Source organism: Eublepharis macularius, chromosome 8 (assembly GCF_028583425.1).
Source record: "Eublepharis macularius isolate TG4126 chromosome 8, MPM_Emac_v1.0, whole genome shotgun sequence".
Classification (NCBI taxonomy): Eukaryota; Metazoa; Chordata; class Lepidosauria; order Squamata; family Eublepharidae; genus Eublepharis; species Eublepharis macularius.
Window position 1 is genome coordinate 12,125,465 of NC_072797.1, and position 13,650 is coordinate 12,139,114.

Consider the following 13,650-nt stretch of genomic DNA (forward strand, 5'->3'; position numbering starts at 1 on the left):
CATTGTGCAGTATGTCGTGTCAACTTGCTTATGTTTTTGTATCAGATTTTTGCTTGATTTCAAATTTCTGCAGTCATTGCCTTATTGTATTCTTTATTGAATGTTTATTCAATGTCCCAGCCTTTGATTGTATTGACTTACACCTTGAGTCTCAGTGAAAAAGGCAGATTATGAATGAATGAATGAATGAATGAATGAACATCTATCCTGCCTAACCTCAAAGCAGCACAGGGTGGCATCCATGGCTCTCCCCTCCATTTTATCCTCACAATAACCCTGTGAGGAAGCTTAGATGGAAAGAGAGTGACTCCCCAGAAATTTAATTCAAACTCATATTGTGAATTTAATCTCTGAAGTGGTGGTAAAGCATCAGCAATGATGTGGTCCATTTCCCAGTCATTCACACTCTTTTACCTTTTAGCTTTTGCTGAGATGTGTACCGAGTTTTTCTTTCCGGATCAAGCTTGCTGCATAGGGGATCTAAAAAGACAGAGAGAAAGCCACTGTGAGAGTTATCTGAGACAAAACTCTGCACAGAAGACAGGCCAGGTAGATGGAATCTGCCTTGCACCTTGGGTCAGTCACAGCTCTCTCAGAGCTCTCTCAGCCCCACCCACCTCACAGGGTGATTGTCGTGAGGATAATAATAACTCGCTTTGTAAACTGCTCTGAGTGGGCATTAGGTTGTCCTGAAGGGTGGTATATAAATCAAATATTATTATTATTGAGTTGTAACATGTAAGTTTTCATGCCAAGTCCTGCAAACGCTGTTGCTTTTGAAGTCTTGGATACGAACCTATTGGTGGTGATGTCCAAGCTGATGGAAGATTTCTTTGGTTGTCCCACTCACTTCATAACAGTATTTACTTATTTATTTAGTGTATTAAAACATCTCTCCTTGGCACAAAGCACCCTCGAAGGGGCTTACAAAAATATAAGATCATTATCTAAACAACAATAAAAACAAAACACAATAATAAATTACCCCAAGCTCAGTGGTGGGGATTTAAATCAGTCCCCTAAGGGAGCCAGTTTTAAACAAAACCAAAAATCCTGGCAGAACTGAGGGATTTTTGCTGCCCTAATAAAGGTGGCAAAGGAAGATGCTAACTGTGCTTTGTGGAAGAGGGTGTTCTATCATCTTGGTACTGCCACAAAAATGGTCCTGTTGTATGTTACCACTAGGGATGTGCGTTTCGGCATTCAGAATGCCGAAAGAATGCCGAAACAAAAGTGTTTCGGCTTCTTTCGGGGAATGCCGAAACGTTTCGGGGAATGCCGAAACGTTTCGGGTAGCCGAAAGAAAAAAGCCGAAACGTTTCGGGATTCTTTCGGCTTTCTTTCGGCTTTTCAATGGGAAAATGCCTCCGTCTTCCCGGACGTCTGGGGGAGGCATTTTCCCACCGAATAAGCCCAAAATTGGTGGGGACCTTCCTCTAACCCTTCTCTAACAACCACCCAAGTTTCAGACAGATTGGACTTTGGGGGGGCCATGTTATGGCCCCCCAAAGCAGGTCCCCCCATCCTCCCATAAGAAAGCGAAGGAGCAGCATATTGTTAGCATGCTGCTGCTCATCTTTCTTCATTATTTCCTATGGGGAAAAAAATGAAGAGGCAGGCTTCCTTTGCCAGGGGTGGCATTTTGCATGCAAAATGCCCCCTCACCCTCAGGGGCCCTTCTCCCACCCCTCCTCCTACCCCCCACCAAGGCTCAGCCTGCTCCCACTTGGGGGGCCATTTCATGGCCTCCCCAAGTAGGTGCTCTAATCTCTACCACTGACAGCTGGGGGAGGCTTGTGTTGCCAGGGGTGGCATTTTGCATGCAAAATGCCCCCAAGCCCTCAGGGGCCCTTCTCCCACCCTTCCCCCCACCCCCCACCCAGGCTCAGACTGCTCCCACTTGGGGGGGCCATTTCATGGCCTCCCCAAGTAGGTGCTCTTTTCTCTACCACTGACAGCTGGGGAAGGCTTGTCTTGCCAGGGGTGGCATTTTGCATGCAAAATGCCCCCCAGCCCTCTGGGGCCCTTCTCCCACCCTTCCTCCCACCCCCCACCAAGGCTCAGACTGCTCCCACTTAGGGGGGGCATTTCATGGCCTCCCCAAGTAGGTCCTCTCAGCCCCTAAAGTCCACCCCTTACAGCCCCACACAAACCCAATTCCCCCCCAGCTGCCACACACAGACCCAAATCCCCACATTAGCCCCTCACAGACCCAAATCCACCCCCACCTGCCCCACACCCATAACCCCAGGAACAGGCTGGCAAAGGCCAGCCCTCTCCCTTTGTTCCCTATGCTGGGAACTTCTAAACTCTCTTTCCCTGGGCAATTCTGCACAGCCCAGGGGTGCCACAATGGTGGGCACACTTCTGAGTGCCAGCTGGTCCCTGTGAAAGAGCACCTGAACCACAGACACCCTCCCTCAAATTCCCCCACCACCTACAGAGATGGCTGGCCAGCCAGCCCCATTGTTCCCTATGATGGGAACCAACTGCACAACAAAGAATAAAACAACAACAACACAAAATAAAGTTTAAAAAAATTATTTTCTCCCTTCCAAAGTACAAGTAGGCAAAGCATTATGACACATTACACCAGCAGTCCCCCACACAGAAAAATTAAAACAAAACTCACTTAACATCAGAGAATCACAAAGCACAATTCCTGTCAAAAACACTTTATTTCTTGAACAGCTTTAGGTTACACAGCAGGGGGGAACACCAAAGGGCATGGCAGCACTATCTTACAAAAAAATAACACAACTCACTTAACATCAGAGAATCACAAAAACACAATTCCTGGCAAAAACACTTTATTTCTTGAACAGCTTTAGGTTACACAGTAGGAGGGCACAACAGGACATGATAGCAATGTACTACAAAAAATAATACAACCCACTTCACCGTTTTTGACAGCAATTGTGTTTGTGTGATTCTCTGATGTGAAGTGAGTTGTGTTATTTTTGTGTAGTACACTGCTTTCCTTCTCTGTGGTGCCTTCCTACTGTGTAACCTAAAGCAGTTACAGAAATAAAGTGCTTTTGACAGCAATTTTTTGGGGTGATTCTTTAATGTGAAGTGAGTTGTGTTATTTTTGTGTAAGATACTGCTTCCATGCCCTTTGGTGTTCCCCCCCTGCTGTGTAGCCTAAAGCTGTTCAAGAAATAAAGTGTTTTTGACAGGAATTGTGCTTTTGTGATTCTCTGATGTTAAGTGAGTTGTGTTATTTTTGTGTAAGATAGTGCTGCCATGCCCTTTGGTGTTCCCCCCTGCTGTGTAACCTAAAGCTGTTCAAGAAATAGTGTTTTTGACAGGAATCGTGTTTTGTGATTCTCTGATGTTAAGTGAGTTTTGTTTTAATTTTTCTGTGTGGGGGACTGCTGGTGTAATGTGTCATAATGCTTTGCCTACTTGTACTTTGGAAGGGAGAAAATAATTTTTTTAAAACTTTATTTTGTGTTGTTCTTGTTTTATTCTTTGTTGTGCAGTTGGTTCCCATCATAGGGAACAATGGGGCTGGCTGGCCAGCCATCTCTGTAGGTGGTGGGGGAATTTGAGGGAGGGTGTCTGTGGTTCAGGTGCTCTTTCACAGGGACCAGCTGGCACTCAGAAGTGTGCCCACCATTGTGGCACCCCTGGGCTGTGCAGAATTGCCCAGGGAAAGAGAGTTTAGAAGTTCCCAGCATAGGGAACAAAGGGAGAGGGCTGGCCTTTGCCAGCCTGTTCCTGGGGTTATGGGTGTGGGGCAGGTGGGGGTGGATTTGGGTCTGTGAGGGGCTAATGTGGGGATTTGGGTCTGTGTGTGGCAGCTGGGGGGGAATTGGGTTTGTGTGGGGCTGTAAGGGGTGGACTTTAGGGGCTGAGAGGACCTACTTGGGGAGGCCATGAAATGGCCCCCCCAAGTGGGAGCAGTCTGAGCCTGGGTGGGGGGTGGGGGGAAGGGTGGGAGAAGGGCCCCTGAGGGCTTGGGGGCATTTTGCATGCAAAATGCCACCCCTGGCAACACAAGCCTCCCCCAGCTGTCAGTGGTAGAGATTAGAGCACCTACTTGGGGAGGCCATGAAATGGCCCCCCCCAAGTGGGAGCAGGCTGAGCCTTGGTGGGGGGTAGGAGGAGGGGTGGGAGAAGGGCCCCTGAGGGTGAGGGGGCATTTTGCATGCAAAATGCCACCCCTGGCAAAGGAAGCCTGCCTCTTCATTTTTTCCCCATAGGAAATAATGAAGAAAGATGAGCAGCAGCATGCTAACAATATGCTGCTCCTTCTCTTTCTTATGGGAGGATGGGGGGACCTGCTTTGGGGGGCCATAACATGGCCCCCCAAAGTCCAATCTGTCTGAAACTTGGGTGGTTGTTAGAGAAGGGTTAGAGGAAGGTCCCCACCAATTTTGGGCTTATTCGGTGGGAAAATGCCTCCTCCAGGCGTCCTGGAAGACGGAGGCATTTTCCCATAGAAAAAAGCCGAAAGAATGCCGAAATAATGCCGAAAGAATCCCGAAAGTCGAAAGCCGAAAGAGATTCTTGTTTCGGCTTTCGGCTTTAACGATAGAGAATCTTCTTTCGGCTTTCTACTTTCGGCTATAGCCGAAAATTTTTGGCTTGCACACCCCTAGTTACCACCCATCAAAACTACTAAGGTGATGTGACGCAATGCAGGGTCTCACCAAATTACTACAGTGCCTGGTGAGTTCATAGTGATGAAAGTGGTCCTTCAAGAATTCTCACACATGAAATGGGGCAAGATTTAGTATCCTAGCTCACTAAATAATTAAGAACGGCATGATTTGAGTCCAATGGCACCTTAGAGACCAACAAGGCTTTCAGAGAGTTCTCTTTGGAGAAGCAGAGCTCCCTTCTTCAGATACCTGACACATTCAGACACCTGAAGAAGGGAGCTCTGACTCCTGAAAGCTTGCACTCTGAAAATCTTGTTGATCTCTAAGGTGCCACTGGACTCAAATTCTGCTGTGCTACTCACCTAAAATGAAATGAGTAAGAGACAGCTTGAATCTTAATTTGTTTTTAATTTCAGGAATTTGTAATATTCTTGCGATAGTTTCAGGTGGGTAGCCATATTGATCTGCAGTATTTCTGATCCCAGCATGGTTCTTACGTTCTTATATGTACATACATTGTGTGTGTGTGTGAACAATGGAGTCATAAGGCAATGAACAGAACTGCCATCACTAACATTTCTGTATCTTTCATTTCTTTTTCATTCCCCTGTTCTTAGACCAATGTCTTTAACAATAAAACTGGAAAACTTAAATAGAGCCCATATCTAAAAACGCCTCCCTTCGAAACTTCTCTGCAGCCGCTAGAAATCAAGCAACTAAATAAGTAAGTTTAAGATCAGAATCCTCTAAGAGGAACTGAACCTTTTGCTCTGAGGTCACTAGAGGGAACATAGTCCATTTATCAAGGCATGGCACAATCCAGGGCTTTTTTCTGGGGAAAGAGGTGGTGGAACTCAGTGGGTTGCCCTCGGAGAAAATGGTCACATGGCTGGTGGCCCCACCCCCTGATCTCCAGACAGAGGGGAGTTTAGGTTGCCCTAAACTCCCCTCCGTCTGGAGATCAGTGGGCGGGGCCACTGGCCATGTGACCATTTTCAAGAGGTTCCGGAACTCCGTTCCCCCGCGTTCCTGCTGAAAAAAAGCCCTGGCACAATCCATTTTAGCCTAAACTGAAACACACAAGGACATTGCAAGAGAATATGTACAAGAGGGTCGACTGATTGGAGGGGCCCATGGCTACCTTTCTGTATCATAAGCATATATAGCCTGGAGTCCAGTTTGCTGGGAATTTCCCCCGGAGACAGAGCATCTTCTTGGCCTGCAGAAGGTCCCAGTTCCAAGCCCTAGCATCACCAGCTAAAGGGATCAGGCAATAGGTGATCTAAAAGTCCTCCACCTGAGACCCTGGAGAGCTGCTGCCGGACTAAGTAGATTCAGGACAAGGCAGCTTCATGGGTATTTCTCTTGGCATGGGTGTCAATAAAATCCCCTGGCAAATAGCATCCCAGTAAACCTCTCTTAAAGGGACAGGACATTTTTCTCCTGGCCGTTTGGCAACCCTGTTCACAGTGGAAGCTTTGCTTTAGAAGATCATTTCCTGTGTCAAAGGATGAGAAAAGAAAACTGCCGTGCCGATTTCCCAGTTATTGGGAAATCCAAGGAAGTCACTCAGGAAATCATAGCAAAGAATCTTTACAAGTTCACAGCGCACAGAAGCTGCAAATGAAACTGATCGACCGAGTATCTTTTTAATTGCGAGCGTCCACTACCACCTTGCTTAGGATGCTGGAGGGTGTAGTTATATGGCAGGAACAGAAGAGGGCGCTTGGAGACTGAGAAGATGGCAGAAGAACATTCCCGCAATCCGTTTGGAAGAATACAGTTACATCAGGGTATCTCATGATGCTTCAATGCAACAGCAGCCCTGATCTTGCCAGACATTACATTCCAGGTTGCCAGCTGGCTTGCTTTTGGGCCACAAGCCACAGCACTATTTGCAGAAATTATCAGGGCCGTTTCCAGACGGCTTACCTGCCTCCGGAACGTCGTGCCATCTTGCGGGGAAAACACGAAATATCGCGTTTTCTCGCACGAGTTTTGCGTTTTCCCTGCAACATGGCGCGACGTTCCGGAGGCAGGTAAGCCGTCTGGAAACGGCCCAGGCGAAGATTTTAACAGCTGACGTCTGCAGATGGAGCTGCTGCTGGCTACAAGGGCTAGCACCTTTCCTACATTCCCAGCCAAACTGACAGCCCAGCACCAAACCCAAAACATGTGAGAATTAACACAAAATGCTGGAATCCCGATGTCCATAGCCCCCCAAAAGCACAGGATGAGGACTGGGGACAATTTAACTGTTAGGTTGTGTGGAGACAGAATTTATAATCTAGACACATTCTTCGATGTTTAATAGCCTCGGAGAACTAGTAATTTGTGGACTTGCCCTAAAATCACACGATCGTGCTAGAACAAGACTCACATCTGTACAAGATTTTTCACAGTGAAATCCTGAGCAGAGTTACAGCCTTCTAAAATCTATTGAACTCAATGGGTTTAGTAGGGTGTAACTCTGCTTAGGATTGCACTGCTAGTTGCTTTTCATATTAAAGTTCTGCATTATGCATTCTGATAGTCTGTAGATCCTAGGGTTGCCAGCCAATGGCAGCTGACAGTGGAGTGGGGAATTGGGGGGCAGGGACATGAGATGGCGTCACTTCCAGGAGAAACTGGAAGTGACATCACATTGCTCTAGGAATTACTGGAAACTTTATAGTAAAACCATAGAGTTTCTGGCAATTTCTACAGCAGCATGACATCACTTCTGGGTTTCACCGGCAATGATTTAATTTTGTTTTTATCTCACTGTCTGAAGGAGCAGTGGTGGGAAGTTCAAATTGCCAGGGAAGATCTTCTGCTATAGAGGGGAACCTTAGCAGACCCAGAGTTATTACAGTTTGCACCAGTGCATATCTTCACCTAGCATGGGAGAGGCCATAGCTCAGTGGTGGATACAACCTATCTCACAGAGTTGTAAGCATAAAATGAGGGGCAGGGCGTTACAACCTTATATGACATCCTGCTCTCCACAGTAGAAGGGCAAGATAAAATGTAATAAAAGAAATGCTTGGCATGCAGATGGTCTCTGGTTCATCTCTGGCATCTCCAGAAAACAATAATGGGAAAAGCCTTTTATCTGCCTGAAACTCCAGAGAGCATCTGCCAATCAGAGTCAACAACACTGGACAAAAGATGCTACTCTCTATAAGGCAGCTTGCTAGGGTCAGCTCGGACCCCCAGTCTATATTAGCCAATATGCCAATTTATTTAAGGAAAGTTGAGAATTCAATTATTTTTTAAAAGAAAAAACATAGTTTGTACTTGGAGTAGAGAAGGATCTCTTACAATTTGTAATTGCTGAACCATTTCTTCTCTGTAGGCTAGCTCCCGCTTCATCTGATCTTGAAAGTTATCTATGCAGGGAAGAGAAAGAAAAGAAGCTCCATTAAGAATCGTTTAACGAGAACTGGCAGAACAAACTGACAAACAGATATTCCTCTTTAAAAAGGGTGCTGTTCTTTATTCTGAATGCAATCCATTTCAGTTCTCTTCATTGGTGTTAAAGTCTATTTATGTCCCTGCGGGAATTTTTCCACTGATGGAGAAATTTTGTAATTCAAAATAGCAACATGATGAATGCAGAGGCTGCAAAGTGAAGTCATAGCTGGATGACTTGAAATACAAAGCGAAACGCTGAAGCTGCCCTCTTGGCCCTACTTGGCAAGGTTGCAAGGGCAATTTAAGCCATTAGCGTTTTACAGTGCACTTCTATGCACAGCTACTCCAATCTGAGCCCACTGAAATCCTTTGCTTTAAACTGGAGTAACTTTTCATAGGATTGCACCGTTAGACTTGGTAGAATCTGCCAAGTAAAAACAAGCAGGCCTATCCTAAAGGCAAGCCGTATTGGCATCGACTCATTTTTTATCCTAGTGCGCCTGTGCAGGAGTACTAGGATAAAAACTGAGTCGTTGGCAACATGGCCTCCAGAGGCCACTGCTGTGGTGGGAAGCCAGGTGAGGTGGCCCGTCACTCTGGAAGGTGCCACCACGGTGGGAAGCCCAGGCGAGGAATCCCGTCTGTCCAGAGGCTGCCGCCGCAGTGGAAAGCCTGGCGTTCCTGCACTCCATTTTCTAGAGCCCTTTTTAAAAAAAACGAGCGCTCTTACTAGTTTTATAATAACGAAGCTGGACTATATTTATTTGTATTTTTTATTTAGGTTATTTATCTTCCGCCTTTCTCACTGAGACTCAAAGTAGATTACACAGTATAAGTCATTATGATCAACAGCTGGGATATTCAGTTAAAAATGCAAAAGGGTAAGGATTGCAGAAATGTGAAAAACCAAGAAGAAATCTGATACAGAGCTGAAACGAAACATAAGCAACTTAACATGACATATTAAAACTATGCAGAAAGTACCTATCAGAAACATAGTTGCAGCAATAGTCTACAGTACTTATGCCTTTATGAAAACATCACTCTAAAACATTTCCTTATAGCACAGCCTTATCACCTGTGGAAAATAAAAGCTAAGGAGCTGTTATCAGACCCTAGCATGTAATTTATCCTCATACTGCATCTGAAGGGGAGTGGTATGCATCAGGGCTATGATTTTGGGGAAACAAGGTGCTAAGTCTTCCCTTGCACCATTTCCCTGACTGAACCCACCCTCTTCTTGAGCTGCTGGCAGAGGGAAAAAGACAGGCATTCTTCCGAGCCTGTCTTTTTTCTCCACTGGGGCAAAAAGTTGCTTTGGCAGGAGGCAAGCTTTGATTGAGAAAATGATGGTGGGGTGGGGTCCTTCCTCACTGCCCCAGGCCTTATCAGTCTGTATGTCTGCTTTTCGAAGCAAAAATTCACAGAAGATTGGGTGACGGATCCACAACATCTTTTGTAGTTTTCTGGACCCCCAAACAGAGCTTCAGTGAGTTCGGGGGGGGGGGGGAGGCTTTCCAACTCCTACATGGCACATTCTTGTGGATTTGGTGGTGTGTGCCTGAGGAGGGTGGAGTTTGGGGAAGGCGGGAGCTCAGCGAGGATGTAACTTCATAAAGTCCACCCTCTGAAGCTGCTATTTTCTCCAGGGGAACTGACCTGTGACGACTGGAGATCAATTGTAATTCTGGGAGATCTCCAGTCTAGAGGTTGGCAACTCTGGCTGGGGGTGGGGCTGACATCCCCCCATTCAATAACTTATTTTGTATTTTGTAGAACACACTTTTTAAAACATCCATCTAGTACAAATCTGGACTCCCTGCCCCCCCTCAGTGAATAACACAGAACCAGAACTCATTGATTATAATTCAGCAAGGTACAGTAGTTATTGTTGTTGTTGTTAAGGTCATTTATAGTCCATCTTTCTCACTGAGACTCAAGGTAGATTACACAGTGTGAGATTAGTACAGTCAATATCAAGGATATTTCCATAAACAATGCCATAGGGGTAATAAATACAAGTTTACAAGACAACATTAACAAAAATCCAATACAGAGTTGAAAAGACTGTTGAAACCAGAGCATAAGCAATTCTAGGACTGACATTAGACAACATGGAGCACAAGTAGCTCATAGGAGCACATATTTAAAGCAGAGTGTCAGACAAGGATGTGGGAAGCCAGGTTCAAATTCATATTCTACCATGGAAGCTCGTCGCTGCATCTCTCAGGCCAGCCTACCTCAAAGGCAGATTTCTCAAGCCACACTGAATTTTTAAAAAGCAAAACCTTAGAGTTTGCTCCAGGACATTAAAATGTATATAACTTTCAGGGTGGTGAAGGTGTTTTCAAATCATTTGGCCACCCTTAAAACCTGCCACCTTCTGCATGCATAGCTGGTGCTATGGATACCTCTGAACTAGGACTCTGCAAGCTAGCTGGGCAAATAAAATGGAGGAAGAGAGATGATGTATGCTGTGCAAGTGTAAGCATGAAGACCTGCCACGCAGTGTTTATTGTCTGGTGTTTGTTTTCTGTTTTGACTCTGAAGCAGACTTGACCACTGCTTTGCGGTGCATGGAGACCACACATTCTTCAAGCTGGCAAACCAATCTGCTACCACTTCCTTGGTCAGCAGGGTACGACTGCTCATTGCATCTGGATTGTATTTTGTGTGGTTTCATTGCAAGCTTTATTTACATGACGGGGAGGCAGGTATTAAATTTGACTGTGGTGCAAAAGGATACATGGGGAAATGTGGATGGCACAGTTCCAGGCCGCCATATTAACATTACCTGGTAGGTAGCTAGCACACTTTGAAACCAACTTCCTTTCCAAGCAATCAGAGGGTTTGCTTGGGGGTTAGGGTTGCGAACTGTGGGTTGGGAAATTTCTGGAGATTTGGGGGAGGAGATTGGGCCGGGTAGGGTTTGGGGAAGGAAGCGACATCCATGGGATATAATGCCATACAGTCCACCCTCCACAGCAGCCATTTTCACCAGGGGAACAGATCTTTGTAGTCTGGAGATCAGCTTATAATTCTGGAAGATCTTCAGGCCCCACCTAGAAGTTGGCAACCCTTCTTAGGTCAACTTTGCTTCTTAAATGCTCATGTTTAGATTTGTAGTTTTAATTTTGATGGGTCATCCAAGTATTTTAGATAGAAGAAAACAATTCCAGGATGGGAGCAGATGTGGCTCATGTTTTGGCCCTGGGAAATGAAAATATAAATGGTGTCCATGCAGGATGGGATGGGGAACATTCAGGTACAGATACTCAGATCTTTTTTCCAGTTAGGGTAGAAGAATGGAAGGGAAGGAATGATATTGATAAAGAGAGGAGACTTTGGAAGATTCATGATTGGATCCTCCCAGCAATTGTAAAAATGCTAAAGGAAGCTGTGTAGGGCCCCTATTTGTATGCACAGGAAGGGGGAGTTTCTCTTTCCCCTTGGTGTCTGAAGAAGGCAGCTCTGACTCTCCAAAGCTTACAAAAATCATTTTTGGTCTCTAAAGTAACACTGGATTCAAATCCTGCCATTCTTTTCCCTTGTGTTGCTTTGCAAATGATCAATTTTCCCCATCCCCCACCCCAATGCTGCTATTTGCCAGCAAGAGGAAAAAGACCTGCAAAGATCTTTCCTGTTTTCTAGGTCTAATAGCAGCACAAGGAGGACAGTTTCAATAGGCAAAATAAATGACAGGTGGGAGAATTAAACCTTCTCACTCCTTCCCAGGTGGCCATTATCTGGGCCCATGCATGTCTAAATTTTACACTTAAAAGATCTGGGACATCCACGGACTCTTCTCATTTGACCCACATTCTGCTGGGAAAGTGATCCTTCCCTCACGACCTTCAGATTCCAGACTGAAATATCCTGCAGCTGCTACAGACAATAAAAAAATCGATATTGGGGGCAAATAATGAAGCATCAGCTCACTTTAGTTTGGAACCCCCAAGCTTGGATGACTCGTTCCTCTGAACCCCAGTTTTGGGGAACAGCAGAGGGTGGTGGCAGCAGCAGGGGAAAAGGATGGCTTTCATGCCTAGCTTTGGGCTTTCTGAAGGTTGGCAGCTGTGAAAAACAGGATGGTGGATTGGATGGACTTATTATTTGATACAGCAGAGCTCTCTGTATTTTGTTATGATCCTGAAAAGGAAGATAAACCCTTGAATTTACAGGTAAAATTCAGAGGCTGTGCAACCCTCGCTGTGGGTCCTTCCCATTGTTGTTGTGAGTATAAAACTAATTGGTTGCCTGGAGGGTGCTCATTTGGTGTGAGCTGAGTTTTCTCCTCTCTTGGAAGTTCAGTGCCCTCCAGGGGCTTCTAGATGCTTACTAAGCTGTAGGCTGATCACATTTAGAGCTGAATATTTCAAGCTGCTTTCTTCCAAGTCAGACCATCAAAGTCAGCATTGTCTCCTGTAACTGGCAGTGGCTCTCCAGGGTCTCAGGTTCCATATCGCTGGTTACCAACTCCTTTTGACGGGAGATGCTGTATATCAAATCTGGGACCTTCTGTGTACGAAGCAGTTGCTTTTCCTCTGGCCACAGCTTCTCCCAGACTGCCAGCTTTTAATTTTACAAATGCTTTCCTCCCGCCATGAGGCCAGGGTAAAGCCACAAAATCATGATGGCAGGTCTCCCAGAATTCCAGGAGATCCTAAAATACAGATGTCAGGATGCCATGGTTATGGTTTACATTTAAGTCCGATAGCCCCTTAAGGACTAACAAGATTTCCAGGATAAAAGCTTTTGAGAGTCAAAGCTCCCTTCGTCAAATGATAAAGGGGTTTGATTCTTGAAAGCTTGTACTCTGGAAATCTTCTTGGTGTTTATGGTGCTACTGGACTGAAATCTTCCCCTTCTCCTGCATACCAACACAGCTCTCCACCTTTTAACTACAATTAAAAGTTTGTGCATGGAAGAGCACGTGGAATCAGAATGGAAATATTCAAATCCTGATCCAAACATGCTCAGTTCATTAACCTCAGGACAGTTAAGCCAAATGTAATCTCCTCTATGTTGTGGTAAGGCAGTGAGTAGGTCACACCCAAACATCAGTTTTGATGGCATTGTGATGCACTCTGATTTTAGTTACCATTTCCTCTTGGCCTCTAACCAATGGATGTGTATCCTGCAAAAAACTGGTTCGACTTCAGTGTTGTATCTGTGATTTTTCCTACAATGGACAAATTCAATCCGACTGCTGCTCTTCTGACATAGCATAGCCAGTTTGGTGTAGTGGTTAAGAGCGGCAGGACTCTAATATGGAGTACCAGGTTTGATTCCCCACTCCTCCACTTGAAGACAGCTGGGTGACCTTGGGTCAGTCGCAGCTTCTCGGAGCTCTCTCAGCCTCACCCACCTCACATGGTGATTGTTGTGGGGATAATAACAACACACTTTGTTAACTGCTCTGAGTGGATGTTAAGTTGTCTTGAAGGGTGGTTTATAAATTGAATGTTGTTGTTGTTACTATCATCATGTGTGAGAATCACCCATTCCCCCTCTCCCCCACCTGATCCTGTACATGCACTGAACATCCTCAGTTGTCTGAACACCGATCCATCCAACACCCACTTCCTGCTCCTCGAGTACAATGACCACATTTGACAATGTTGGACAATTATTAAAGATTCTT

The 13,650-nt window shown here is 45.5% G+C and overlaps 1 protein-coding gene across 1 annotated transcript in view; it reads right to left on the bottom strand.

The window, feature by feature from the left end:
* Positions 1-417: 417 nt before the first annotated feature.
* Positions 418-13,650, bottom strand: part of SKOR2 (SKI family transcriptional corepressor 2) — a 41,770-nt gene continuing 28,537 nt past the window's right edge. Inside the window, exons 6-7 of the mRNA XM_054986642.1 lie at positions 7,914-7,981; positions 418-480 (exon numbers count right to left, since the gene is read on the bottom strand). Coding sequence (XP_054842617.1) covers positions 418-480; positions 7,914-7,981 — 131 coding nt within the window. The remainder of the gene's footprint in view (positions 481-7,913; positions 7,982-13,650) is intronic.